Source organism: Chelonus insularis, unplaced genomic scaffold (genome assembly GCF_013357705.1).
Source record: "Chelonus insularis isolate UGA/USDA-ARS -01 unplaced genomic scaffold, ASM1335770v1 contig_383_pilon, whole genome shotgun sequence".
Classification (NCBI taxonomy): Eukaryota; Metazoa; Arthropoda; class Insecta; order Hymenoptera; family Braconidae; genus Chelonus; species Chelonus insularis.
In genome coordinates this window covers 145,634-166,354 of record NW_023276540.1, presented here as the reverse complement: position 1 = coordinate 166,354, position 20,721 = coordinate 145,634, and the positions used below count along the sequence as shown (strand labels likewise).

General features: G+C 29.2%; 3 protein-coding genes across 5 annotated transcripts; 2 read left to right on the top strand and 1 right to left on the bottom strand.

The window, feature by feature from the left end:
• Positions 1–77: 77 nt before the first annotated feature.
• On the bottom strand, positions 78–3,163 carry LOC118067451 (serine/arginine repetitive matrix protein 1). Of its 2 annotated transcripts, XM_035084173.1 has the most exons (5): positions 3,026–3,163; positions 2,022–2,085; positions 1,192–1,947; positions 882–1,039; positions 78–569 (listed from the first exon to the last, which is right to left on the bottom strand). In XM_035084173.1, exons 3-5 carry the CDS (start codon positions 1,942–1,944, stop codon positions 161–163), a joined length of 1,320 nt encoding a protein of 439 aa, XP_034940064.1. In that variant the 5' UTR covers positions 1,945–1,947; positions 2,022–2,085; positions 3,026–3,163; the 3' UTR covers positions 78–160. The 2 variants fall into 2 exon arrangements, with proteins under 2 accessions (XP_034940064.1, XP_034940065.1); XM_035084174.1 differs by lacking the exon at positions 3,026–3,163 and having other exon boundaries at positions 2,022–2,163.
• Positions 3,131–5,695, top strand: Tcs3 (Probable tRNA N6-adenosine threonylcarbamoyltransferase Tcs3). The gene is made up of 5 exons (XM_035084176.1): positions 3,131–3,259; positions 3,355–3,572; positions 3,687–4,128; positions 4,215–4,393; positions 4,475–5,695. Exons 2-5 carry the CDS (start codon positions 3,458–3,460, stop codon positions 4,744–4,746), a joined length of 1,008 nt encoding a protein of 335 aa, XP_034940067.1. The 5' UTR covers positions 3,131–3,259; positions 3,355–3,457; the 3' UTR covers positions 4,747–5,695.
• A 2,342-nt stretch (positions 5,696–8,037) lies between these two features.
• Positions 8,038–19,697, top strand: Shab (Shaker cognate b). 2 transcript variants are annotated; one of them, XM_035084171.1, is made up of 7 exons: positions 8,038–8,935; positions 12,038–12,884; positions 13,343–13,626; positions 16,413–16,496; positions 16,756–17,265; positions 17,397–17,631; positions 19,053–19,697. In XM_035084171.1, exons 1-7 carry the CDS (start codon positions 8,075–8,077, stop codon positions 19,625–19,627), a joined length of 3,396 nt encoding a protein of 1,131 aa, XP_034940062.1. In that variant the 5' UTR covers positions 8,038–8,074; the 3' UTR covers positions 19,628–19,697. The 2 variants fall into 2 exon arrangements, with proteins under 2 accessions (XP_034940062.1, XP_034940063.1); XM_035084172.1 differs by lacking the exon at positions 16,413–16,496.
• The last annotated feature ends 1,024 nt before the right edge of the window (positions 19,698–20,721 follow it).

The following is a 20,721-nucleotide window of genomic DNA, read 5'->3' as shown; positions in this document are numbered from 1 at the left end:
ATATATTCAAATATAGGGTACTGCTTTATACAGCATTATTACTTAACAATGAATATTTTAATTAAGCATAAGGAAGATTGAAGTTAACTCATGTATTTTTTTTAATGACATTAAATGACACGACATCGAAAAGCTATATATTTGAAATGATAAGAACTTTTTAATGATTAACATTATTGCGTCTTCCACGGCGTTTTCTTCCACCACCAGGACGATGTCCACCTGATGTAGCCCATTGTTCATAGTAGCGTTCAGCTTCTAGCCATTCTTGATATTTGTACCACCATTCCTCCCATTTGACATAATCATCAAGAGTTAAATCTCGAAGATACCCTCGAGCTTTGTAATAATCATATCTAACTCGTACATCATCCCAACAGTCAAGTCCTCTCGGTCCTTGAGCAAGAAGAGTTTCGGGATAATGACCTGGAGGTGGTGAATCATATCCTAAGCGAGCTGCTCTTTCTTCACCTTCGATTACAACTTTCATTGCATTTTCACCGTCTTTTGTAATACGCATGTTCTCCATGTCTCGTCTGTCAACACTCCATTGTGCCATTTTTCCAAATCTAATTTAAAAGAGACATTTTAATTGTAGATAAAATAATATAAAGTCAATGCCCCCATTGTTGCTCATAAACCTATTCTTGCTCAGTAAATTTTATTTTGTAATAAAAAAATATTCTTTGGCAGGAATGTTGATCTTGAAAAATGTCTTGGTATCTTAGAAAACCATTAGAAAATATAATTATGTATCCTCCAGGGAAGAAATAATTATTTTTAAGTTTACTGAGCAAGAATAGGTTCATGAGTGACAATTGGGACAGTGATCTGAGTTACAGATAAATAAATCATAAAAAGATTATGATAATAATTGTTACCTTTCAGATAATGTCATCCTCGGTGGACCAACTTGAGAAACATTAGACGAAGTATCACTATCTTCACTACATGATGATTCTGCTGGTGGTGGATGAATATGAGTTGATGTTTGTGAATGACTTGAATGAGTTTTTTCAATTTTCACAGGCTTCCGCATCTATTAAAAAATAAAAAATTTATAAAACATATTTTATTTAATCGATAAAAAAATAATTAATTGCATTATAGTTTACAAGTTGACTATGCTACTGAAATATAAATTTAATATTGCTTAAACATCTCCTGGTTTTGGAACCAAGTGATGATTACCAATGGAATAGGTTCAGAAACTCTGGGATCTTCAGGAACCCTACTGCTGCTCTGATGTTTTTCCTTGCGACGTGTCCTGGTAGATTCTTTTTCCTTAAGAACCTTATATTCCTTTTGATGTTTGGACGGTGGCAGTGGTTCTGGTGGTGGTGTACGCGGCCGCGGCATCGGTGGTGGTGGCCTCGGTTTTGTACGAGGTACTACCGCCCGCGAACTCGACGCGACTATTTCCTTCGGGTGTGCTCGTTGTCGTACGGGCGATATCGATCTCGATCGAGAACGTGATTGCGGTACAACGCGACGACGTTCCCTCGGTGAACAAACGGAACACGAGCGATCCGAGCAGGTGCTTCCGGAGCTCGGACTTCGCGCCGGTCTGGTCCTTGTGTGTGTACGTTCTCGTGGTGACTTTGGACTACGGGCACGAGGACTATGAGGACTGCGTGGACGAGGACTTTTTGGGCTTCTTGGATGGCTTCTGCTTGTCTCTCCACTGTTTGTGCCACCAACATACAATTCTTTGTAGCCACTATGACGCCATCGATTAGGATCACGTTCTTCAGCTTCGAGTAATTTTTTATTCCAATAACTTGACTGTGATTCACGTGCCTTCCGCATCACGCTATCTATCTCTTTACGTTTATTTGATGACGTCTCTGTGTGTGGTCTAGATTGTGATACACTCGTGTCCATTCGCATTTTGCTGGATCCACTGGTACTACTGCGTCGCCGGCTCTCGTAATCTCGTGACATTGTCTAAATATAAAATAACATTTTTTATTAAAAAATCATTTTATTAAATAAACTAGTTAATTAATAAATATATTTACCGTTTGTGCGATAATTTAATGAGTGATAAAAATGATGGTGGTTGAATAATCAGCTTCTAGTCGCCTGCGAGAGTAGTGAAGACACGTTAGTTCTCATTGACACGATTGACCATCCGAAACGATAATAAGAACCATTCATTCGTGAGAGGTTTTAGCCTCTGCCGATTTTCGTTATTAATACGCGAATGACGCGAAGGTTCTATATTTTTTAATATTTTTTGTACGATTAACATTACGTTATTCTTATTTCTTTTAATGTACATTTTTTTTTTTTAGTGATCCAGATAACAACGAATAATTTAGCATTACATCCGGGTAATGTATTTCATTAATTGACCGATCTTTCGCCTACGCAATCATCCAAAAAAATATTGAAATCCCGCCAAAAAATATTGGCATTAGATCACAAACCAAGCAAACCAAAAATGGTTCGCTATAATCATTATTGTGATCAAGTTCCGATTTTATAAACATGGATTGCATGGCACATAATCATCATAATCACGGAGTACAGATAAAGCGCGTCGTAGCAGATCATCTTCAAGACAATCATCAATTGAAACGTCAAAATATCCTCCATTATTGCTTAGGAAGTCTTTAAAAGCTGACTACAAAATTAATAATATCCCGATAATCAGGTAAAGAAGATCAATAAATTTAATAATAATAAAAGAACAAAAAAAAAACAAAAAAAGTTAATAACGATATTTTAGTTTACACAATAATGTTTTATAACGCGTATGATTTTAGTTCACTCAAACTGTTTTCTTCTGATAAACCAAGGTAGACAAACAATAAACAATTAATATCCGTAGTATCTCAAACAACTTGCATGCATATGCCTAGGCGTCATATAATGTATGTTTGACTAGACACCGCTTCACGTCATATGGCTGTGCCTTGAGAATCAATTAGCTTCGAAAAATATGTAACGATAACTTTGTAAAGCTCAATCAAATCCCGACGAGCACGCGACCAATATTTCGATATTTACAGTCACTCACGTTTATTTTCACTCCGGCAATCATCTACTTTGCATTTCTCTGCTACAAATCTTTCACGTATCAATTCAGTAGTGACACAAAATTCATCACAATTTTGAGGATCACCAGGAGATTGTTCGTCAGTGTGTTCAACGACGATGAAAAATCACGTCAGAGATTCGAAACTACATAACCTATTTCAAACTTAACCTATAGTGTGTTACCAGTTCCATATCGATAACCTAAATAGCGTCGGTAAGTAAAATTAGTATTTTCGAGAAGCTTTCAAGAATAACCACATAATATAAAATTTTATTTTATTTCTCTTCTATATAAAATTCAATTTAAAGCTTCTTCTATCTCGTCATTGAGAAATTTTTTAAAACCACGTGCAAGTATTTGTAATAGCCAAAATAAACACTAAAAAAAAAAGTAATTTATTTAAAAATAAACATGGTCATAGCAATTGGTTTTGAAGGTAGTGCCAATAAGCTGGGTATAGGGATCATTCGTGATAATACAATATTATCAAATGTAAGACACACGTATATTACTCCCCCCGGTGAAGGTATGATCTTTTTTTATAAGCATATAAAATGAGAAAAGAAAAAATGCGCTTATTCAAATACAACAAATTTTATAATACAATATTTCAAACATTATTTATAATTATTATTAATAGGATTTTTACCGAAAGAAACAGCGATCCATCATCGAGCCCACGTACTTGAAGTACTAAAACAAGCTTTACATGATGCAAAATTAACGATGAATGATATTGATATAATTTGTTATACAAAAGGTCCAGGAATGGGTGCACCATTAACTGTACTTGCTATTGTTGCTAGAACAGTTGCTCAACTGTATAACAAACCAATAATAGCAGTCAACCATTGTATAGGTCATATTGAAATGGGAAAATTAATTACTGGCAGTGATAACCCTGTAATTTTATATGTCTCTGGGGGAAATACACAAATAATTGCCTACTCTAGGCAGAGATACAGAATTTTTGGTGAAACAATTGATATAGCTGTTGGAAATTGTCTGGATAGATTTGCTAGATTGCTAAAACTCTCCAATGATCCTAGTCCTGGTTATAATATCGAGCAAATGGCAAAAAAGTAATTACATGTCTTATATCTGAAATTTATGTTATTATTATTTTCAAATATATTTTAAAGTAGTGAATTTAATTTTGTATTCATAGAGGAACAAAATTAGCATCTTTACCATACACTGTAAAAGGCATGGATGTATCATTCTCAGGAATTTTATCACACATTGAAGAACGTTTAGATGATTGGCTCAACTCTAATAAATACACAAAAGAGGATTTATGTTTTTCATTACAAGAAACAACATTTTCAATGCTTATAGAAATAACAGGTATCAAAATTTATTCGAAATTTTTCATAATTTTTTTATGATAAACATATTCTATAAATTGTAATTAAATCGTAATTACAGAACGAGCAATGGCTCATGTAGGTTCATCAGAGGTTTTGATTGTCGGTGGAGTTGGTTGTAATGAAAGACTTCAAGAGATGATGAATATAATGTGCAAAGAAAGAAAAGCTATTTTATATGCTACCGATGAGCGGTTTTGTATAGACAATGGTGTGATGATTGCTGTTGCCGGATTACTTCAATACAAAAGTGGAAAAGCAACCCCTTGGTTGGAAACAACATGTGTACAACGATATCGAACTGATGATGTATTAGTGTCATGGAGACAGTGATGAATTTAGTTAATATTAATCACTTAAAACCCAATCAAATTCATCTAGAATATGGGGTGAAGGTGTTCGGTATCAAGATAGTAGCAGAGTTGTTGACTATATCGACCAAGCAAGCGCATTACTGGCTCATATCCAAATAGCGCTCCGTCACAAACATGAAGCCAGCAGCAGTAAGAGCAGCTGAGCGATTCAGTCTCACAGTCATCCCGTCCTCGGGGATTACAAGCTCTGCTTCCTTGACCAAAATTAAAGTGTTCGCTAAGCTGTATTGTTTTTAATTGTTATGTTCTGCTAGATTCGTTACTCATAGTCTAAGTGTATTTTGAAAGCTTGTGATTAATCAATAGTGAAGGAAAAAAAAAATACAATTAAAGCGCGTGGTAAACGTAGTTTTAAGGGGCACACATGGCAATCAATAGTGAAGCAAATCCTCGTTGCTCGCAGCGCCCATGAAACAAGTGGTAAAGCACGTTTCGCAAGCTCCGACTAGAACGTTGATAGTTTACTTGTGACGAAATATGTTGAGCTTACGAGAGTGTGACGTATTGAGTACGAATCAAACAGAGACACCAACGAGTTTTTCTTAAAAAGGTGAGAGACACAGGATGTTAAAGTTTTCCAATAACACTTCAATAATTGATATTCAAGTGAGAGAGTTCATTTAGATATGTGCATGTCCTTTTATGTATTTTGCCTTTTTAATTTATCAAAACATTGTCAGCAAACTAATGCAATGAAAACAATTTATTCTTTTATTTTTGATATTATTTTATTTATAATCTGTAAACATGCTGATACAACAATGACATGTACATAAATACAGAACGTTCTGAAGTACGGTGATCGCGCAGTATTCAATACACTAAATTTCAAATATCATCCTTATTTTTTTGTTACTTTTAGAAAGCTTTGTAATTAAATCAATAATCAAGAGCATGTTGAAATATAATAGATAATAGTCTTATAGAAAATTAATTATTTATTATATTATCAAACTTTTTTCTATTATATTTTTCATGGATAAATGTTCAAATAAGGACAAAAATCGATTATACTATAGAACCAATCGCATCGTCGAGAGCTTCCAGGCCTGTACATGTCTGTTCTCTTACCACATTTCACTAGAAAAATAAAAATTCGATTTACATTTTTAATACTCAAAATTTTTCTGATATTTATCACAAAGTATTTGAAATTTAATAGTAAAGTAGGAGTTTCTTTTTAAGTAATAAAATTGGATTGACATTTTTTTGAATAGTTTCATTTTTAAGAGTAGAAATCAAAGTATCTCTTTCTGGCCTTGTAGGGTTGAAACGTTGAACCCGCCCTATTTGGGGCAGTAGGCCACCACCCTTAATGACGTTGCGGCTGTCTGTACTGCTATTCCTATTGTATGTGCATATATCGTAGGATAATAGTAGTAAAAGTTGTAGTATTAGACAGTGATGGTATAAGTGGTTGAATAGATTAGGCAATATAATACCCTTCTTTACTACTTTGTGGTGAATAGTTACAAATATGACTATCGTTTCAACTTATCTATTCTTTTATTTCTCTATAAAGTCTGACTTAGATATTTCATAGTATAAAGTCACATAAAAGTTAGTTTTTATTGTTATTAAGTAATAAAAATCTATGAATGCTTCAGAGAATAAAACCTAGTGATAAAAATAACATTGTCATTCAAGGTAAAACTTTTGAAGTCTTGTAGTCATTAATAAATAAATTGTTAATGAATTTATTTCAATATTGATATTTTAAATGTTTAGATGTAAATTGTAATTAATTATATTTATATTTTATGATGTGACATGGTAATTTTGAGTATATTCTAAAAATTAGGATTGACAATGAATTGTCGAATAAAAATCTTATTTCAGTGTGTGCACTTTGTAAGTAGTAGAATGTCAGGCTACGAAATTTATGACCCGAAAACGAATGAACCAGTATTTGATTCTACGCCAAGATCATGCGCTATAAAAAAAAATACAGATGAGAGTAGAACAAATTGTTTATTGGTCAAAAAATATCATCATATCTGGACAGCATTTCGACATGATAATGATTGATGTGTGATATAGATATTTATGGACATTCAGTTTACTTTACTTGATATAATTTTATAAAACTATGGAGTCGTTTTTTGGCTTATTTTTATTTTGGATTCTGTCTATTAATAATATTTTTATTTATTAGAAATGTGTATATTTATATATATTTTTATACTCTCTTGGTGTGCTTGGTGGGTTAGTAATTCATCTAAAAAAGAGTAACGAAGTAAAATATTGATTTAAGGATAAAAATATGTTATAATTCGTTAAGTAATGACGTAATTATAGAAACTAGTTCAAGGGTAGGTCTACCCAGTGTGTAGAACCCTATCAGGAAGTCCTGATCGTGTTAAGACCAGTTATAACTGTAGTACGATAAGTGTATGGTTATAAGTAATCAGATAATAATGTTCTAGAATAAATTAACAAAGTATTGAATGATTATATCTATGTTTACTATAAATGTAATTTGAAATAGACGAAATTGGAGAAAGTATAAGAAAGCTTGGATATTAGTACACGAATAAAATTATACAGTAATTTACAATATAGGCAATTTACAGTAATTTTGTTTAGTAAAAATTACTCAAAAAGTAGTAAAAATTTATAATATGGTAATTTTTATCCACCTGAACAGTATTTTTTATTATTAATTATTACCAATTAAAATAGGACTTTTTACTAAATTTTTTGGCTATTTAGTAATTTTTGATTTTTTTTTGCTAGTAAATTTTACTGTAAATTAACTAGGTAAAAATGACCAAAATAGGACTTTTTTGGTAATTTTTACCAACTAGAACAGTACTTTTTACTAACCTTTTTCAGTTATTTTTACTAAAAAAAAAACCTAGTAACTTTTAATTTTTGTTTTGCTAGTAAATTTTAGTACTCGTACAATTTTCGTTTTCTAACGGGTTTAATATAAAAACTATTCTCAAAACATGCATAATAATATGTAAAGAATTATCTGTAATATTTTAATAGTTTTGGAATGTATTTTTTTTTTAGTGCTTTAGTGCTATTAGTCGCATTTGACGGATGTTTAAGAGGGAAAATTAATGATGAGGTTAACTAATGACAAAAACCCTCTAAAAAATCTAATTAATTAGTATTGACTAATAATTAAAAATAATTTCAGATTATGAGGTGGCTCAGAGCCACATTGTTGACGGTGGCGGAGAGGTGCTGTGCTGACGGATGAAAGCCTGACTAAATCAGGCTGGCCGCTAGTTGATTTGTGGTTACCCTGAGGCCGTAAACTAAAAAACGTTCATCTGATGCTGAACGATAAAAAATACGAAGACGACGCGGGCGTGGATCCGGACCGCAATGGAAATGGATTTTTACCGAACATGTGTTCAGGTTCATATTCCGCGGCAACAACAAATGATGGATTTGGCTTCGATAGTGGAACAAATGTATCATCAACAGCGGCAGCAACAGCAACAAATACAACTGGAGGAGTTGGTTCGAGCAAGGAAGTCCGTTATGCTCCATTCACCAGTATTAATTCGGCAATATCATCGCCACTACCACCACCGCCCCCGCCGCCGCCACCACCACTTCCTCTTCCTCTTCAGATGCAGCAACGGGCTTACTCCCGATCCATGACCTCACTGCCACCAGAGCCTTTTATGATCATGAGATCAAAGGCTCTGAATAGGCGGGTTTCCATAAATGTTGGCGGAGTTAAACATGAAGTATTGTGGCAAACATTAGAAAGATTACCACATACACGACTTGGACGACTTCGAGATTGTAATACACATGAGGCTATTACTGAACTCTGTGATGATTATTCCCTTATTGATAATGAATATTTTTTTGATCGTCATCCAAAGTCATTTAGTTCGATATTAAATTTTTATCGTACCGGCAAACTTCATCTCGTTGACGAGATGTGCGTTTTAGCGTTTAGCGATGATCTTGAATATTGGGGGGTTGATGAATTATACTTGGAGAGTTGTTGTCAGCACAAGTATCATCAAAGAAAAGAAAATGTACATGAGGAGATGAGGAAGGAGGCTGAGTCATTGCGGCAAAGAGAGGAGGAGGAATTCGGGGACGGCAAATGTGCACAATATCAAAAGTGGCTGTGGGACTTGCTCGAAAAACCAACCACATCCATTGGTGCTAGGGTGAGTTTGTATGAATTGTAGGTAATATTATTTTAAACAAACAAATGATGATTAAATAATATAGTAATTCAACAATCATTTTCAAAAGGATTACAACTATTTCAGTAAAATCGGATTCAATTTATCCATATTTGTAAAATATAACAATTACCAATTAACATATACTCCAATCACTATCTACATAAACGTAATTTTTTTAATATATTTATTTTTTATTCTGTTAAATGTAAAAAACAAAACAGTCTAGAAACTACAAATTTTTTATTGATAACACTTTTATATTATAACTTTCAGTAATATTTTATGCTAGCAATACTCTTGTTTTTTTTTGCTGCTTCTTCATGTCTTGTTCACACTTTAAAAGCAACAACAATTTCAGCATACGCTAGCCAAAATACTTTTCTGCATACTGCGCAACACTCTTGATACTTGAATATTTTATAATTCATGTTATTCAGTTTTTATTTAGTTCTTCAATCCTTTGCAGCGTGATTGAAAACATAATACATGAGATAAAGATAAAATTTTAACAATAACAATGTATACTATTTTACAAATTCTCCATTTGCATAATTACTTCAACATTAACTACTAAAAATAAATTAATTAAATTAAATAAAAAATCATGCAGCAATTTGGGTTTAATATATATCTATATATATAATTATGTACTAGAAATGCTTTAATTATTAAAGCAAAATGCTTTTTGCAGGGGATACTTTTATATCAGCTGATTTTTTATAATTAATGTTGTATTGTAATGTGTAATTTATTTCTAGGTGCTGCAAAATTCGTCCTGATTATATACTTGTATACTTGTATAAACTACAGCTTTTCTCTTATTATAAGCAAACCTTATACATATCAATATGTATATAGGTATATTTTTTTCGTTTAAACAAAGTAATTATAATTATTTATATTTAATAATCCCAGTGATAATGGAAGGGTTTAAATCGCGATTACCAGGTATCACGTTCGTCTGTTCTCGTTACCGCTCCCTGCAAAAAGTAATCGTGTTTATTAAACAAATTAACTTATGTATAAATGTAAATAAATTATTTTTTATGTCATAAAGAAATGATTGCATAAAAAATATTTTTTTTTTATTATTAAACAAATATTCACGATTGCTTGTAGGTTCAAGGAACGGGATCTTGAATAGACATTGATGATGTGTTGGTGAAGGCTCTTTAATATAACTTTTAATTAAATTTATTTATAAAAATCAAAAAATAATTAGACTTTTTTATTTTTCTACTGTTTTGTTTATTATAAATAATATTAAATATTATCTTATTTATATTTTAGTTTATTATAAATTGTTGTATATATTTTTTATATGTTTGAATTGACAGAGCCAAGTTATTTTGAATGTAAAAAACATTATTTATATGATTTTAAATGATAAATGATTAATTAGCACTTACGATTATTTATTTGATTAATGTATTGCCATTAATGACTGAAATATTCATTAGTGATAATTAATCGTTTTGATAATCATATAATATTGTTATTCGAATGTGAGTGAATGAACAATGATTGCGTGATTGGGTAAAAATTTATTGTTTTTTTTTTTATTAAGCTTCGATGAGAGTGATTTAGTTATGTTTTCCAAGATTATTCATCATTGGGAATAAAATGTTATAATGAAAGCCTTGCTTCAAATAATTGTATTTTGAAAAATGAATTTCAATGTTTACTTCTATTTAATGTTTCTACGGAATTTTGATGAAAAAAAAAAAAAAATATACACTGAGAAAAAAATATTATTATCATTGACATTTGATATTTAACTGTTAAATTTAATAATAAATTATTTAATTAATCCTCAGAGCATTCATCTCTGAACAAAACTTCGGAGCACTCATGGGGTCAAATTAACCCCATTTTATTTCTCAAAAACTATACAATGTTTTGGAATTTAGGTCATAATGTTTTTTAGAGCTAAAACGATGTAATTTTGAATACAATCATCATTGGTTAACGAAAACTTAAAAGTTAAAGCTGTTTTTTAAAATAACCTTTTTTTGCTAAAAAAAAACATATGAATGTTAAACATACATTTAAAAAACAGTTTAAGAGTTTTGAAGAAAAAAATGTCGAGATGTTAACCAGTTTATTTATTTTCGTTTATATGGAAAAAGTATAATTATCTTATTTTACACTGAGGTCAGTGAACCTCAGGTCCTTTTTGTTTGACCATTACAACAATACTAAACAAGGCAGACAAATGACCGTAACTAATATGCATTTAGAGTAAAATTAGATCTACCGAACTAAACACCAGGTGTGTCGAATTTTTCTATTTATTTCAAAATATTTAGGGTCTAGATGACCCCCTGTGTGCTTCGAGGGTTGAATAAAAATTTTTTTCTTAGTGTTATTTAGAAGCTTGTAAATTTTTGCAATTACTTTTCGTTGCTTTAATTATTCATTGAAAAATTAAGTTTGTAATATTAATAAAATAAATGAATGATAATGGCGATGACACTTATATTAATGCATATATATGTGTAATGCATATCTAAATATGCTTGTGTTCATTTTTATAATTTAAATAGTTTTAATAGATCAAATAATTATGAATAATTTTGGGTCGGCTGTGTATTGCTTTTAACGCTTTCATGGCAATTTGTTTTGTAAAAATTATTTTATATACACATATATATTATTATTATCAATAATAATAAATATATATGTGTGTATATTTATATATTGCTATACATTGATATTAAAAAAAAATAAGTAAGAAAAGAATGAAAATTTGAACACGAGAAACGTTAAGGTAATATACAGTAATGTAAACACTCTACGAAGCTAAATAATAAAAAATAAAAGAAAAGAACGTGTGAGGTGGTCGTAGAAAAAATACTACGTGCTAAAAAGGATACCTGATAGAGATGATTGAAAATGCTTCAATTCGTATCTAGAATGCAGTTTGATAAATGACACATGTCCGCGAAGTTATGCTAGGCCAGTTGGTAAATCCAGGTCGAATGAGCAAATAAATAACAAGATTTTAAAAAATGAGAGAAACATAAACAGTTGGATTGAATAACAACATTTGGATCTGATGAAAATTAACATGCATTCCAGGTGATAGCTGTGATATCAATACTATTTATTGTACTGTCAACGATTGCACTTACACTCAACACCATTCCTAGTATGCAAGTAAATGATGAAAAGGGAAACATTCAAGATAATCCACAACTCGCGATGGTGGAGGTTGTTTGCATCACATGGTTTACGCTTGAGTACGTGCTTAGATTCAGTGCGTCACCAAACAAGTGGAAGTTTTTCAAAGGCGGTCTCAATGTCATTGACTTACTTGCAATCATACCATACTTTGTATCACTGTTTCTCGTTGAAACAAATAAAAATGCGACTGACCAATTTCAAGATGTCCGTCGCGTTGTTCAAATATTTCGTATAATGCGAATATTAAGAATATTAAAACTTGCGCGTCACTCGACCGGGTTACAAAGTCTTGGATTTACCCTACGCAATTCGTACAAAGAACTCGGGCTCTTGATGCTCTTTTTGGCCATGGGAGTACTTATATTCTCGAGCCTTGCATACTTCGCGGAGAAAGAAGAGCCCGGGACCAAATTTATAAGCATTCCGGAGACGTTTTGGTGGGCAGGAATCACCATGACAACTGTAGGTTACGGAGACATTTATCCTACGACTCCTCTTGGAAAAGTGATTGGCAGTGTATGTTGTATATGTGGTGTCCTGGTAATTGCGTTGCCTATTCCCATTATCGTCAATAATTTTGCTGAGTTCTACAAAAACCAGATGAGACGCGAAAAAGCACTTAAACGCAGGGAGGCTCTTGAAAGAGCTAAACGCGAAGGGAGCATTGTTTCATTTCATCATATCAATCTAAGAGATGCATTCGCCAAAAGTATGGATCTTATTGACGTCATTGTTGACACGGGTAAGACTTACCCCTTCAGTTTAATACTCATCCAAATCTTCATTCTATTATTTATATTATTTTGTTTCATTATTAATACACATGCTTGCAATTATTTCAATAAAATTACAATCAATTTGACTTAGATCTAGTTATTTTATAGTGACATTTAGTGTTTATATCGGTAATTGTATAGAATGTCAACCCCACTCTCATTTGGGGTTGGGGTTGCTGGGGGTGGTAAAATTGAGCCTTCTAAATGGCGTGCACCCCTAAAAAAATTGTTATTGATTAATATTCAGTAAAAATACAGTCAAACATCTAAGAAAGATGAAAAACACTGCGTCGTAAAATAATTTTTTTTAAGGGTGACCGCCAATAAATTTCAACGAGAATAGCTCTTAGAAACCCTCTTTCTGTTAAATTATAATTAATCGTGGAAATAATCTTGATTAAATTATATCAAACTTATATGTCAGGAGTTGATGGCAATAGTACTGAAGGCGAGTCAACATGTGGACGTGGACCAGCTCAAACTGGACCAGGATGTTATCGTAATTTTGAACATTATAGTACGGCTCGTCAGCGCAGAAGTGCCTCTTCTTCCTTTCCACCAAATTCTAGCGATGTACCAACAACACCTGACAGTCCAAATCGAAGACTTCTTGACTTTGCACAAAATATTCCTGGTAATCAGAATGATGATTACTATCATGATGAATTACTTGCCCAGCATTCAAATCAAGGCAATACAACACCAAGTGTAAGTTATTTTACATTTTATTTATATTAATGTGGCTTTAGTTTTTTTTTTTAGTGTTAAATAAGTGATTGATTAAATTATGCACAACAACTCGGAGAATATATTATTATTTTTAAAATATTTTGTTATTTTAATCAAATATTTTTATTTCATTATTAACTATCTATATTTTTACTGGACCTTTTATTGAATAATTAATTTTTCCATGGTTTGTAAAAAATTTTATTGTGCGTAAGTATTAATAAAATATATTTCATTTTGTTTATCTATTGAACGATAGATTAATGATAATTATTTGTAATAAATTATTGATGGATACTTCAAAAGAAAATTCTATTAATCCTAACAATATTTTTCTCAATAATCTTTGTACTAACTATATTTGCTTTATTTATAGAAATTAATTTACTCACATAATACTAGTAGTAGATTTAATTAATCAGCTAAAGATATGATAATATAAATAATATAATTCGATTTTATTAATAATATTAATATTATCATGTCTTTAATTATTTATTTAAAATAATAGTTTAGATATAAAATACGCATTGTCATCAAATTTCATTTTTCTTACAATTGTTTAAAGTTTTAGGAGCCCGAAAGACAATAATGTAAATAAAACTCAAAGGCAATGGATAAACTTTTAATCATCTTAATAATTATATATATATTTTGTGCACACTTTTTTTTTATCTATTAAATAATGCCTAATAAATATTCATATTATTCAGTGTTGATGATGTTATGCGTTTATATAATGTTTATTTGCTAAAAATTTTTATCGCTATTTTACTTCTTCGCTAATTTTTATAGTGAAGCTAAGAATGTGCCACTTGGTAGTTAAATTATCATTTTATTTCTCATAAATAATATCATGTAATTAATTTTAAAAAATTGTCATTTTTATATAAACTACTAGTATAATGTAGAATTAATATTAATTTATTTTTTAAAAATATAATTAAAGTAATTAAGATAAAAAAAAAGCACAATATTTTTTAAAGTTTTTTAATGAATGTTTAACGATTTTACTAACTAAGCATTGACTCAAAGAATTCATTGTTAAATTCTTGGCAAAATGCTCATAGTTATTTTAGTACAATCAGTGAAAAATATTGTGATGACTGAATAATGATGCAAATAATTTTAAAAGTGGTCATTTATAATTATTATCAATAGATTATTAATATTTTTTGCTTTATTTTTTTGTATTATATTATTTGTGATTGGCTATTGAGTTTAAATTGTTATTTTTTTTTTCTTTTATATGTATATAATATTTTCAACAAATAGTTCTTAAATATATACACGTAAATGTATATATTTCTGAACGTTTGAAAGCTGGGCTTTTCTAACCTCAAATCACTTTAAATTTTGTTTGTAAAATTACGTAATTTTTATTCGTTTTTTTTTATGTAAAAAATATTTACAGTAATTTATTTACAAAAATGGTGTACAGGGGGGAAGATAAAGTTTGAAAGTATAAGTGCAGTAATAATCATGTAATAAATAAGTTTTTAGTGTCATGGCGGGCGTCCTTGTCATGGGCCTTCCACTAAAAAATAATTTATTATGCAATTTTTACTGCACTTCCATTTTCAAACTCTGTCTTCCTCCCTGTATATCATTCTCCTCAACACTTATGAATTTTTTTTACATAAAAAAAACAAATAAAAAATACGTAATTTGAGGAGAAGAATTGGAGAACTTATAAGAAAGCTCAGCCATTTATCTAGAGATGAATAAACATGCATATCTAGATAAAGATTGTATTGAATCAGTGCCAACTTATTGTGGTATAAAATATAAATGGTTTTTCGCATTAGTAATAAACCAATGTAGATTAATGATTGTTACATGATGATTTATATATAAAATGATGTAAAAAAAAATTGTCTGCTTTATAAAGAAAAAATTTACATAGTACAGATGATTTTCAACAATTAAGTTAATAAATCGAAGAACAAAATTAATAAATCAACGGTAATTGTCGCTATTTTTCAGACAATGGTGCCTCATTTACGCAATGTACAAACGTGAATTGGAACGTGGGATAATGGAGGAACATTCCACAATGAAACGGAAAGCTGATTAGAGAGTACACAATCATACTTTTCATAGCACGCATATTTAATTAATTCCATCATACTTTTAGCAATAATTACTGAAGGGCAGGCGTATTTGTAAATGAACAAAAAAAAACATTCAATAAATCATTTTTCTTTTTCATTAACATTGTCTGTTTATTTTTTTTAGATATTTTTATTCAAATAATTTCAAACGAATTTCCCTTCTTTACCTATTTAAACAATAAATGACATCATTGTAGTTAAAAAATTGTTCAATCATTCATGCAAATAATTTATTGCTAATTTAAATAATATTAATGGAATTAATAATTGTCCTAATATGAATTTTTATTGTTAACATAATTATTTAACCCACTAAAAGGGTAAGTAATATTGCAACATAAAGTGGCACTTTCTTTATTGCTATAGAATAGATACATGAGTTTTATTGTAACATGATTAGTTCAAAAGTCTTTCTCAGGCTCCCTACATATACATTTAAATAAATTCATTAGTTTATTTTTAATAGTTACTGCTTGTTCAATTTTAAGGTTAATTTTTATTAGCTATTTATCTCATTGAAAACATTTGAACCATTCTGCCAAGACGTAATAATAATTTTTTTTTTTTCTAAAAAGGTTCAATTGTTTGTAATGAAATATTAATAATATTCAAGAGTACGTAAATAAATGTCCATTATTTGTACTATTGTAGGACGAAGAAAAAAAAGATGCCAAAAAATTTGAAAAACTTGATGAATTTCCTAGTGAGTTTGAGTGTTGCTTTTGCACTACGAAGGTATTTACTGTTAATAGTATCCATAATAACATTCATATAAAATAATAATAATACATATCATTAAAATTAAATGGCATAGAGATTGTCACGTTGATTAATTAACCTAATATATTATTTATGATTGATTACAAAATAAAGTGAAAGATAATTAAATATTACGACATATTATTTTTATTCAGGGGAATAAAGTCTATTAATATGTTTATAAATAAATATTTATAATAATTAATTATAATGAAATTTCATTTATTGTTTATAGGAATATAAAGATTACAGAGACGCTGAAAATATAATGCCTCTGGCGACAAGTGATTTTCGAAATCCAGTATGTCAAGAAATGAAATCACTTCGAGAGAGCAGCATTGATACATCTGCATTTGGTGACTTATTTACATCACCAACACGAACAACAACTATAACTGCTAATGAATCAACAACAATATCGCAGCCTATAAAATCATACAATGAACGTGAAAGTGTTGATAGTTCTGAAACATACACAACATGTCCAACTCATCCATCTCACTCGCAAGAACTTTTAGGTGATGATGATGCTACTAATGAAGCTGACAGCAATCTTTACATAAATCCATTGGAAGGAAGAGATAATAAGTGCCGAGAAATGGACGTTGACAAATCGCCAGTAGATCAGACTCTATTTCCAACCACAGAATTCTCTAAGAGCGTTCAAGTTCAACAGCATGAATTTGTTAAGGCCACTGTCACCAGTGAAGCATTGCCAAAACATAAGAAAATTCGTGTTACTAAGGTACGTTTTACATAGAACAAATTATTTTATAAATATATTCAAATAATAAATATTTTAAATTTATTAAAAATAATTACTGTAAACAATTCTTTATTAAAGTAAATTTAATTTTAAAAAATATTAAATTTTAGAGTGCTGGACGTAGACCAACAATAAGCCCCATAGATAGTCAAGAAAAAAGTACAGAAAATACAACGAAACGTACAGAAGGCCTAGAAGATAATAATAATTTATACCCAGGACTTCGCAGTAATCATCCTTTAATAGGAAATACATCAAATACATCACTAGCAAGTCTGACATCAGCAACACGTTTAATAAATCAGCAACTATTTGGAAATCTGAGCGGTTCTAAACAATATTCTGGTAAATGAAAAATTACACACATGCTCAAGGATGCTGCAGTCACTGCTTATTACTGAGTCACTTTTTTAATTGTTAAGCAAATATTCTCATTAGAACTAATTAATCATCCAATGTACATACATTGTAAAATTAGATCAACTTAAACTGACATATCATTCCTTGCTTTGAATTTTAGGGAAAATGCGTAGATTCCTTTTCCTCTAGAATTATTGTTGAACAATAGTTGAAATGATATTAAAAAAAAAAAAAAGCAGATTATAAATTAAACAAATAAGTAAGGTGAAGAAATTAACAAGTATAAATTGATAAAATGTTATAAAGCACGGCACTGTTCACGCATTATTGCAATCATAGAATTATTACAAATTTTTCATAGCTATTTTGCATTCTCGCGATTAGATTAGAATATTTTATTATAGTAATTATGATAAAATACATTACTTTTACATTACAAATGCGTTTGAATGATATGATAGCTTTATTTAGAATCACTAGCAAATGACACATATTCACACGCAAATCATGTATATATGTAAATTGGAAAAATTGTTACACTTATCGCTGCAAATAATGATTCAAGAGGTCTAAATACTTCAATTGTAGAGATTAAATATAGATTTAGCTGTGCACGCGAGTCATAGCTTTATCACATAATAATAATAATAATAATAATAATAATAATAATAATTATAATAATGACTTTTCTAATAAATTATTTACGTTGCGATTATTTTTTAGTTATGCTCAAAAATGACTTTTTGCTCAGTAATAATATTAAAATTGTGTAAAAGAATGACTATTGAGCATTATAAAAAGAATGATATGAAGAGTGAATGAGTTATTATAAAGATAAATAGAGATATTATATTTAACGTTATTTGGCTGGATCCGAATTACTTTTGCAATATTAGTTTATATACTATTGTAAATAAATTTTTTTTATAATTGTTGAATCTTAAATAGATCTGTTTATTTTTAATCTTGTAATTATTAAGATTACTAGAGTATACATAAACTGTACGACTGAATTTATATTTATTTATTTAAATTATATAAAAATATACTATTTTATTTCTTCAATTTTTTGAAGCAAAATTTTTTCAATTTAAAATTAAACTTATTTTTAAAAGAAAAATTAATAAAGTTAAAGTTAAATATTTATTTTCAGTTAAAATACTTATACACACAGTTTATCGTTCTTTTCTTTTTATCTATTAATAGGTCTTATTTTTTCCTAAAATAAAATTAATGGGTTTGGAAAGTAGAATTCTTTTTTTAAATACATGAAAATATGAAAACTTTTTCTTTTGTATGGAAAAACTTGAATACAATTTTATTATTACTGAATGAATAACATCTCATAGAAATCATCATCAATCAAGAGCTAAATATGGTTTCCTTTTTTTTTAAATCAATTTCAGGAACAGGAGGAAATAAACTTTCCATGTCAGTCGATTCAATAAATAGTGAATCAACAATGTCTTATATTAGTGATCGTCATCAACGTGCTAAGTCAATATTAAAAAAAGCTGAAAGTACCCGAAATACGTGTTACAACAGTAATGAATTTAATGGTGATACAGAACAATTAATTCTCGATAATAATTCGAGTCCTAATATTAATTCAATACGTATGTGTCAATCTTCTTTCCTTAATAATCAAATATTGGGAGCACTACTTCAAAGCAATAATAATGTTGAATCGATAAGTTTTAAGAATAAAAAAGCTGGAAATAAAAATCAATTAAAGTCCATTATTGGAAGTGATAATAAAAATAAAGGCAGTAAAGATGTTGAAAAAACAGTGAGGGTTGAAGAAAAATCTCGTATTAATCCAAAATTACAAGATATTTATATCCGTTCTACTAAAAACCGAAAATTTTCTCGACGTAATGTTACTTTAGATAAAAAAAAGACATCCATTGGGACTGGAGATAGTTCAACAGATAGCAGCTCTACTCGTCTTCCTCATGAAATTCATCGACGACTATCGTAATAAACGAACAATTTTATTTATACTAAAGCGAAAAAGGAAATAAAATTATTCATCATTATTTATTCTTATATCTGAGTTTATATTACAATAATTATATTAACTTGATATTTTTTTATTTTTATATATTATACTCTAAGTTATAAATTTTAATATTAATCATTTTAATCAAAAGAAAAATAATGATGTTTTTAAAATAAATCATTCATTTTTTATATTCCATATTATATATATTTATATATATATTATTTTATATTGTTTAATTATTGACAAATTTATTGTCATATAAACTTTTTCCGCTTTAGAATACTTTTAATGGTTGAATTAATAAGCAATGTGACATATTTGTTTAGTCAAGTTATTTTAGAAATAAAATATAAATACATAAACTTTGAAAGTTAAATAACAAAATATAGTTGTAGATTCATGTTGTTTTTATTTATCTTTTGGTAGTTGATTTATTGTTTAAATCATTGCACGATAATAAATTAGATAATAATTAATTAAGACACATAGATGGAATAATTAATAAAATTAATATCTATTCACTAAACTAGATAAATATTAAATTATTTTTCAAAACACTAATTTCTGCATCCAACAATGTGCCTTGTATATGTTATATATGCAAGCAATAGTAACACTAATGCGTCTGTGTTAACTGCTTGTATGCAATAAGTATTTTTCATCTATATAATATATTTAAACAAAACAAAAAAAAAACAACAACAACAACAACGCTAGAATGAAATTTCTGTGATATACAATATTTAAATTGATGATAGTATAGACGCGTGTAGATTAATTTAGCTTGATGCATTTTAAAATTAATTTGCTAATAGAAATAATTTTTTCTTGTTGAAACTTATTGTGTAGTAAATAAATTTACTAATAGAATATCAATGATCATAAATTATTGTAAATTAGTTGATGTTTGTAAATTGTTGGAAAATTAAGAAGTAGTAATTTCAAATGTACATACAGTTGTCATATCTTTCACCCTTAATCCTTATTTTAACAAAAAAAAAAATATCTTCATTAATTTATTTTTATAAATTATTTGTTTCCATCATCAATAATAATAATTACACAGGCCA